We start from the raw sequence: 10,304 nt of genomic DNA, 5'->3' as shown, positions 1-10,304 counted from the left end.
AGGACACCAGGGGGCGCTCAGGACCCAAGCACAGAGAGCAGCCACAGGAGCAGGGACAGAGAGAGGTGGGAGGGAAGGGCCTTCCTGTTGGGCACAGGGATTTCCTCTCAAGCTCTCAGCTGCCTCCAGGGACAGCTCCTGCTCTTTCTCTGAGGGTCTCATTTTCCGCTTTCTCACTGCAGACCCCAGAGGAGGGAGTAACACTGCTGCTGGCAGAGAACATGTGCGCAGTGATGGGGACTCTCCTCACCACCTGTCTGTATTTCCTGCTTCTCTTTCTCCGCAGAGACCATCCTCAGTGCTCTCATCGGCCTGTGGTTGGAAACTTTCCCACCAAGAGAGACCCCAGTACAGCCCAGGCCCCTGGGTGCTGAGCTCAGGGTCTGACCCACATGCCCACCTGTCCCCATAGGGACCTTCCTTCTGACAGGCCCACAGTAAATAAAGAGGTGCACGTCCCGCGGACAGTGGAAGCTGGATGGACCCATCTGAAAGGTGCAAAGGGCCCTTGAGGGCTTCCCCCTGGTCACCTCCCCTGTACAGGGGCCAGGACTTGCTGTTTCTGGTGCCACAGGAAATGACCACAGCTCTCTCCCCATAGGTGTCACACCAGCACTGATGTGAGATGACAGCAGTGTGTGTATCCCATGTCATGCAGTTTCATAGGGACGTTTAACAAGGTTCATTGGAAATCATCTCATTTCAACAAGCAGCTTTCTTGGGAAATCTCTTGATGAAGAAGACAGCTTTCAGTTTTCCAATTTTTTTACTTTAAATCATGGGCTAAAGTTTGACATTCCATAATGACGTTTTTGGATCCTCTGTAGATCAGTCCTTTGAGGACTCAAACGGGATAATAACCCAGGTTGAGCTGCCTGAGAGGTTGTTGATCTATCTTAGCATTTTCCCAGCCTCCATGTTACAGCCTCCATGTCACCTCACTTGCATCTGCAGGACAGAGGGGACCTCCTGCACTTCCCTCCTTGCTCCTTTTGTGGGATTCCAGGAGCCATGAGAACCCACTGTGTCTGGAAAACAAGAGCTGGTTCTTTGAAAAGATTTTTTAATAAGCCAGACTCATCAGGAAACAAAAGAAGGGGACCAAAATAAATAAAATCAGAAATGAAAGTGGAGACCTAACAACTGACACCCCAGAAATAAAAAGTAGTGTAATAAAGTGCTCTGAACAACTATATGCCAACAAGCTGGACAATGTGGATGAAATGGACAAATTCCTAGAAAAACACAGTACCCCAAAACTGAAACAGGAAGAATCAGAAGACCTGAAAAGGCCAATAACAACTGAGGAAATAGAGGCAGAAATCCAAAAACATCCAGCAAACAAAAGTCCTGGTCTGGATGCCTTCAGAGGGGAGTTTTACCAAACATCCAAAGAAGAACTAACACCTCTACTCCCCAAATTATTCAGAAAAATTCAAGAGGAACACTTCCAAACTCTTTGATGAGTCCAGCGTTATCCTAATTCCAAAACCAGATGACACTAATAAGAGAGATAATTACAGGCCAATATCCCTGATGAGCCCAGATGCTAAAATCCTCAACACAATATTAGCAAATTGGATCCAGCAATATATTTAAAAGATCATACACCATGACCAAATGGGATTCATCCAGGGATTCAGGGCTGGTACAATATTCATAAGTCAATATACATGACACATCACATAAACAAACTGAAAGACAGAAGTAACACGACCATATCTTTAGATTCAGAAAAAGCATTTGACAAAAGCCAACACCCACTTTTGATAAATATTCTCATCAGAGTGGAGAAGAGAGCTCATATCTCAACACAATAAAGGACACGTATGACAGACCTACAGCCAGAATCATACTCAATGAACAAAAACAGAAACCATTTCCCCTAAAAAATGGAACAAAACAGAAATGCACGCTTTCACCTCTCTTATCCAACAGAGTACTGAAGTCCTGGCCACAGCAATCAGACAAGAAAAAGAAATAAAAGGCATCCAAATTGGAAAGGAGGAAGTAAAACTCTTATTATTCATAGAAGACATTATATTGTACATAGAAAACCCTAAAGACTACACACACACACACACATACACACACACACACACACGTAGATTTAATAAATGAATTCAGCAATGTAGCAGGATACAAAATTAACATACAGAAATCAATGGTAATTTTATATAACAATAATGAATTCTCAGAAAGGGAAACCAAACCAACAGTCCCATTTACCATTGCATCAAAAAATTATTACATTTACGAATACACTTAACCAAGCAGGTAAAAGACTTGTACTCAGAACAATACAGGATGTTGAATAAAGAGATAGAGGAAGATATAAGCAAGTGGAAAACTATACCATGATCATGGATTGGTATATTTAACATCATTAAAACGTCTATATTACCCATAGCACTCTAAAGATTCAATGTAATCCCTATTAAAATTGCAACTGCATATTTCACAGATCTACAAAAAATACTCCAAAATTTTATATGGAACCAAAAAAGACCCCAAGTAGCCACAGCAATCTTGAGAAAGAATAAGAAAGGTGGAGGGATCACAATACCAGATATAGAATTATACTCCAAATTCATTAAAATAAAAACAGCCTAGTACTGGCACAGGAACAGGTATATACATCAATGGAACAGAACAGAGAAACCAGAAATCTACCCAAGACATTATGCTCAATTAATATTTGGCAAAGGATGCAAGAGCATACAATGGAGTCACAACAGTCCCTTCAATAAATATTGTTGGGAAAATTAGACAGATAAACACGCAAAAACAACAACAACAACAACAACAACAAAAAAACAATACACGAACATGCACCATACACAGGATTAAACTCAAAATGGTTAAAAGACTTAAATATGAGTTGGGAAACCATAAAAGTCCTAGAAGAAACCATAGGAAGCAAAATCTCAGACATCTCTCAAAACAATGTGTTTACAGATACATCTCACAGGACAAAGGAAACTAAGGAGAAAATAAACAAATTGGAATACATCAAAATAAAAAAATGTCTGCACAGCCATAGAAACCATCAACAAAATGAAAAGGGAGCCCACAGTAGAGGTGGACATATTTGGCAAGGGGTCCATGTGATAAAGGGTTAATATCCAAAATACATAAGAAACACATACAACTTAACCAAAGGAAGACAAACAATCCAATTAAGAAATGGGTAAAGGACCTAAATACACACTTCTCCAAAGGGAACATACAGATGGCCAAGAGACATAGGATAAATGCTCAATGTCACTGACCATCAGAGAGATGCTAATTAAAAGGACAATGAGGTATCAGCTCACAGCTGTCAGAATGGCTGCCATCAACAAATAAAAAGTGGTGAATATGTGGAGCAAAGGAAACCCTCCTACTCTGCTGGGGGATGCAGGCTGGTGCAGCCATGATGGAACACAGTATGGAGTTTCCTCAAAAAATTAAAGATGGAACTGCCATTTGAACCAGTGATCCCACTTCTAGGGATATATGCGAAGTCTAGGGATATATGCGAAGGGACCCCAAACACCAATCAGAAACAATGTATGCACCCCTGTGTTCATAGCAGCACAATTTTAATAGCTGAGATCTAGAAACAGTCCATATGTCCTTCAGTAGATGAGCAGACAAAAAAGCTGTAGTATATTTATGCCACAAAATACTATGCTGCAGTAAAAGAGAAGGATCTCTTCCCTTTGGAACAGCATGGAGGGACCTGGACAGTATCATGTAAGTGAAAAAAGCCAGTCAGAGAAAGACAAGTATCACATGATCTCACTCATATGTGGCAACTAATTAACAAAATAAACTGATGAAGAGAATGGATCCCAGACCTGGAAGCATGAAGCAGACTGGGGAATCTCAGAGGGAAGTCGTGATCGGGTGGATGGGTGGGAAGAGGTCAACCAACAAACTCGTATGCATATGTGCATCATCCAGGGACACAGACAATAGGATGGTGAAGACCTGGGCACCCGAGCCAGGCTAGAAGGTGGCAATGGGGATAAAGGGACATGTGCAATATCTTCAACAATAAAGGTATAATTTAAAGAAAAAGAATTAGAACTTGGATTCTCAGTCTCCCACTGAACATGGTCCCTGTGTCATCCATCTTCTCTCAGGTGGGGTCAAGACCTCAGCTATGAAATACTCTGCCTCATGAATATGCAAAAGAGAGGGGTAGACCAGGTTAAATATGGGCAAGTCTGTGCCCTGAGGGCATCATCCACAGCCACACCCTCCCCTACAGAAGTGTTCACAGCACAGCCCTCAGCATGGACTGGAGCTGGAGAACCCTCCTCCTGGTGGCCATGGCGACAGGTAAGGGGCTCCTGTCCTGGGTTAAGGAGGGTCCAAAGAGGGTCAAGGGAATTCCACTGACTCCTGTCTCCTTCCCACAGGTGTCCACTCCCAGGTGCAGCTGGTGCAGTCTGGGCCTGAGGTGAGGAAGCCTGGGGCCTCCGTGAAGGTCTCCTGCAAGGCTTCTGGATACACATTGACCAGCAACAACATCCACTGGGTGCGACAGGCCCCAGGACAGGGGCTTGAGTGGATGGGGAGGGTTTCCCCTTACAGTGGAAACACAAACTATGCACAGAAGTTCCAAGGCAGAGTCTCCATGACCAGAGACACGTCCACGACCACTGCCTACATGGAGCTCAGCAACCTGAGAGCCGAGGACATGGCCGTGTATTACTGTGCAAGACACATAGTGAGAGAAAGTCAGTGTGAGCCCAGACACTAACCTCCCTGAGGAGACAGCAGGGCTGGGCTGCAGGTAGAGGCCATCACCAGCAGGGGGCGCTCAGGACCAGCACAGGGCCCTGTCCAAGAGCAGGTGCAGAGTTAAACAAAGATACCAATTCCTGCTTTGTCTTAAATTAGTTTTGCTCCCAGGCTCAGCCACAGAGCTCACAGAAAGCCCTTTCCTAGGTCTACTTTTAGGGATTGCATTTGTGAACAAAAAGGGGGCTCTGTCCTAAATCTCACAAAACTCAGTGACTGACAGGACCCTCACAGGAGGCTCTGATCACACATCCTACCTGGGCAGTCCTGGGGGTGGGCACGCCCAGGCCTATGACTTCTTTACTAAAAGGCTCATCTTTGCCTTAAGCACCCGGTCCATTGTTCCTGTGCATCTGGGTTAACACACCTTTGACATCAGCATGACCACCCTCAGGAGAGCACATCCATGTCTTGGCCATCTGTGTGTCCACTTTGGAGACTTACCTAGTAGTCCCTTTGCCCATTTTTAAATTGTGTTGTTGTCTTCCTTTTGTTAAGTTGTAGGAGTTCCTATACATTTTGGAGATTAACCACTTATTGGACGTACTCCTGCTGTTGCAAATGGTAAGAGTTCTTTCTTTTTCACAGCTGCATAGTATTCCGTGGTAGATGTACCACAGTTTTTTTATCCCCTCGTCTGCTGAGGGCACTTAGGCTGTTCCCAAATCTTAGCCGTTTTAAATTGTACTGTTATGAGCATAGGGGTGCATGCATTCTTTCTGATGAGTGTTTTGGGTTTCTTAGGATATATTTCTAGAAGTAGGATCACTGGGTCAAATGGGAGTTCCATTTTTAATTTGTAGATGGAACTCCATAATGTTTACCATAATGGCTACACCAGTCTGCATTGCTAATAGACCAAATAAACTGATGAACAAAAATAGACCCAGAGACATAGAAGCATGAAGAGACTATGGAACCTCAGAGGGAAGGTAGGGGAGGGTGGGTGGAAGAGATCAGCCAATGAACTTTTCTGCATATATACCTAACCCGAGGACACAGTCAATGGGGTGGTGAGGGCCTGGGGAGAGAATGGGAGCTAGAGGGAAGAAGATAATGGGTAGAAAATGGGGGACCTATGTGATACTCGCAACAATAAAGATTAGAAGAGAGAGAGAGAGAGAGAGAGAGAGAGAGAGAGAGAGAGAGAGAACCTCCTGTTCACTATCCTGGCATCCAGGCCCGCCTTGCTCTCTCCCACCTCCATGTCACTCCTCACTTTCCCTCCTCAACTTCAAATTAACAAACGCAGGTGCAAATGGTTATTCTCCAGAGCATTTGAGCTCTTGCTCCTCAACAGTTCTTGTCAGTTTGGCTCCAATAAAATCTTATAAAACATTCCCTAAATGTTTAGACATTTCTTACCTCAACATCTGGTCTTTTCTGCATTTACCACATACGTTCATACACCATTCTTCCCCGTGTGGAGAGGGAAGTGCACACAATTATTAAAAACCTGCTGCCTGGACGGGATGAATTCAAATAGGTTTACAGGTGTTGAAGATGAGACAAGTTTGCTGTTGGTTGTCATGGACATAAGTGTCCCATCTTTTTCCAGCCCAGCAGGCATGACAGGAAAGTTGAGCATTGACTTATGAACCAGGAGGCTATGGTTTGATTCCTTGGTCAGGGCACATGCCAGGTTGCAGTCTCCATCCCAGTGTGGGAGTCGGGGAGTGGGGGAAGGTGGAGGGAGAGCAGCAGCAGTCAATGATTCTCATCATTGATGTTTCCATCGCTCTGCTGGCCTCATCTCTGGAGCCAAGAAAAGTGTATAAAAAAGGAGAAAGAAAGGAAGCTTCCCCAGCTGTGCTGTGTCCCCCTGTGACACTCTGGCAGGTTCCCGTGCTGGTTGAATCGGCATAAAATCCACAACATAAATGAACCACTTTGAAGTCATTGACATGAGAACCTCTAAGCCTGTGGAGAATATTTCTTTAGAGAGACAATTCTCAGCATTTTATTCATTAATTCATTTCATTCCATAATGCACCATCTTGTTCCTGACACCATTAATACTACTGTCATTGTTTCCCTAGGGGAGGACCATGCCTCTAAAATATCTGAGTTGGATTTCCATCGATTAACTCCAACAGATTTTACCTTACTCCAACAGATTTTACCTTTAACCCCTAATCAGCTAAGATGGAGGTGGTATGGGTAAGGTGTTTTCGTCAAAAGGTGGGAGTACAGGTAGACCAACAAGCAAATTCAGTACGTGGCTTAACCCAGATGGCAGGGAGAGAGCACCAGCACAGCCGAGGCCTCTGAGAAGATAGCTAGAAGTACCCTGCCAGGTAGGTTAGTCTGCAGAATTGGAAAGATACACACTGTGTCATGCCAGCACAGCCAAGGGTTCAGTGAGCCTGAGGGAGAGGGGGAGTGGCGAAGGATTAAATAAAAGACAGACAAAGAGAATATTGCTGGGGCCTAGTGGATCTCCTATGCCTGGATCAGGGCACAGAGAAGGATCCAGCCAGCAAGCTGAGGCTTTACTTTATAGTCAGAGAAAAACAAGGTAATGGTCAATATAGTTACAATGTTCTTGTGAGTTTCACTTGTTTTGTCAGCACTTGCTGCATCTCCCTCAGCCCATTGGCTACCCAGGAAGGATCTAGGGGGCAGCCATAAGGTCAAGATTAATTATGCTAAGAGGGCTCTTCCCTCTAAGCCTGGACTTGTTTGTGGCTCTGCCACAGGTCAATCTGAGGCTTACCTCTAGAGCCACCACATACAGCAACATTTTCCTGTTAACTACTCAAACCCAAGCAGAGACTATGAAATAATGAGTAACTAGTGGGTGGTGACTTTCCAGGAAACAGAGAGGTGGAGTAAGCACACCATCCCCCGATAAGAGTGAGGTGATGTCAGTGCAGGGAAAGGTTGGGTACCTTCTTTAAGTTGTTTTTTGGCATTTTGGTCTGTGAGCAATCAAGATGGAGAAGGAGGCTCTCCCAAAGGGGAACATCTGCAGGAACCAGAGTAGCTGAGCCTGACCATCTGTGATGCCTTTAGACTTGCACATACCATGGCACACAGGACACTCCACGTGGATCAGCCACAAGAAACACCCATTGCACAGAAGGGTGTGATGATGGTCCACCGAGTACTGAGTGACGGGCCCAGTGGCCGAGGCTCCGATAAGGAATAAACTGAGTCCAGAAGACAACCCACATGTAACAGCCAGAAGAGAGGGTGATTACCATGAGCCTGAACAGACTGCCCCCTGGAGGTAAGCCTCATGCCTGAAGCCTTCCCCATCGCTGCAGCACATTCCCTGGAGAATATTTTTAAGAGTTTATTTGAGCCAAACTTGATAACTGGAAGGGCAAGCCCAGTGTTTTCTGTCCCCAGAATCGGTTGTCACCAAGTCCAAGAAAGACATCGGGGACCAGAAGATTTAAGCAAAAGCGTGGAGCGTTTATTACAAGCAGATTCAGGCTCCCCGCATGGGGAGGGGCCCACTAATGGGCTGCCCCTGAAGCCTGTGGTCTCGGGTGTTTATGTGCCACCAGCCTGCTCTGTGTCTACCCGTGTGCCCGCCTGATTGGCCCCTCATTGTTCTTGCCCAGCAATGGACCTGCACATCCCTGTTGCCTTGTGTGCGTTCACTTTACTGTCCCAGGTCCTCCCTCGTTTCCCAGGCCTCCCACAATGAGTCCAGAAACATTCTGTTATGTCTGCCTGGTTGGTCCCTGTGGTTGGGCTGCTCAGACTGCCCTGCCTGCCCCACCTACCTTGCACCTGCCTTTGTTTCCCATGGACCTTGCCCTGTCTGCCTGCCCGTCCAGCTCACTCCTCTCAAAGCCACCCTTCTGGACGTGTGTCAGGGGTCCTGCAAGAACAGGAAGCTCATCTTCCTAGAACACAGGGTCTCCTTACAAACACCAGAGTCACTGCTCAGTCCGGGCCCTCCTCCCGCCTCTGCTGGCCTGGGATGGGCACTGGTCCCTCTGTTTTCTCTATTGTTGCTAGATTTCTTAGCAGTTGCTCTTCTCCCTTCTCATTCTCTGTTTGTTGAAAAGTAGTCACTGAGCAGAAGGGGCTGAAGCAAAATGGTGGCGTAGGCAGCTCCAAACTCTTGTTCCTTCACAAAAACATCAAAAAACGAACCAAAACTATCAGAACAGGCATCTGTCAGGCTCTCAAACACAGTCAGAGACCTGCAGCAACTGAGCGAACCCCGAGTCATGTACATGCTACTCAGAGAGGGAAGGAGGCCCGGCATGTGGCTCAGGGGTTGAGCTTCCACCCACAGGATGGGTCACGGGGTTGTGGGCTCGATCCCCAGGAAGGTGCAGGCAGGAGGCAGCCCATCCATGTTTTTCTCTCTTGAGGTTTCCAACTCTCTATCACTCCCCCCTCTTCTCTCTCTAAAATCAATTTACAAAAACAAATTTTAAAAAAGGAAGAGAGAAGTAAGGCTTCGTGGTGTTTGACCTGCCCATGCCCCTCCCTCCCCTGTGTGATTGCACTTTTCTTTTCTGTTTTATAAATGCAGCAACAGGCCTGTTTGTACACCCACCAGCAAAGGACAGCAGTCTCCTGTCAAGTGGAGAAGATCAGGACCTTACGCAGCTGATTGGGGACCTACTGCCATGGGGAGACTCGCCGGGTTGCCTTCACGTGCTGGGTCTGTTCACCTGCCACGTCAGCAGGCGTTTCCAATGGGTCTCCTGCTCCTGGGCCTGCTTTTCTGATTCCTCATGATACACAAGCTGCCGTTCCAGGTAGTTCATCCAGGCACTTTCCCACGAAGCATAAGACGTCATATTCCCTGTGGCCAGAGGCTGTGGACCCATCCTGTGGGTGGAAGCTCAACCCCTGAGCCACATGCCGGGCCTCCTTCCCTCTCCGAGTAGCATGTACATGACTCCGGGTTCGCTCAGTTGCTGCAGGTCTCTGACTGTGTTTGAGAGCCTGACAGATGCCAGTTCTGATAGTTTTGGTTTGTTTTTTGATGATTTGTGAAGTCTGACTTACATCCCCTTAGGAATTGCTTTCCATGTTCCCCCCTCACCGAAGCTTGGTTCTCAAAGAATGCGGCAAAACGTAGTCCTCCTGGCCTTCAATGGGGTCACAGGCCACAGATAAGCAGCCTCACTGACAGCAGCTCACAGATGCCACGTGAGGAACAGCAACCCCACACCCTTCAGAGAGCTGGTGCTGGCTGCCTTCTCAGCTTTAGAGAAAACCAGGCAGAGACAGTGCTGGTCCCAGATTGCACTTTCCAAGGGGTGGGGGCCGCCTGCCCAGAGGAACAAATAACCATGGTCCCAGATTCCTGTGTCCCTCTGTCCTCACTGCCTGGGGCTGTGGGAGGATAGACACAGGGGGCCGCTCTCCTCTGAGAAGGGAGGTGCTCACCTGCCCCCAAGGATGACGAGGTGCCTCAACTCTCTACCCAGGGTTTTGTTCTAAGAGCCATCATATTCCATTTTTTAATCATTTTTTGTAATTATTTAACTTTCATTTTTATTGATTGTTTAATTTTTATTATTATTTTGTTT

The 10,304-nt window shown here is 46.4% G+C and overlaps 1 gene segment (V, D, J or C); it reads left to right on the top strand.

Annotated features, from left to right (window-relative positions):
- The first annotated feature begins 4,245 nt into the window (after window positions 1-4,245).
- LOC132225683 (immunoglobulin heavy variable 1-46-like) overlaps window positions 4,246-10,304 on the top strand; it is a 46,438-nt gene continuing 40,379 nt past the window's right edge. Inside the window, 1 exon segment of the V gene segment in view lies at window positions 4,246-4,329. Within this exon segment, the coding sequence occupies window positions 4,284-4,329 (46 nt within the window).

The sequence above is a fragment of the Myotis daubentonii genome (assembly GCF_963259705.1).
Source record: "Myotis daubentonii chromosome 1 unlocalized genomic scaffold, mMyoDau2.1 SUPER_1_unloc_1, whole genome shotgun sequence".
NCBI lineage: Eukaryota > Metazoa > Chordata > Mammalia > Chiroptera > Vespertilionidae > Myotis > Myotis daubentonii.
The sequence above is the reverse complement of the archived record's forward strand: the minus strand, read 5'-3'. Positions and strand labels throughout refer to the sequence as shown.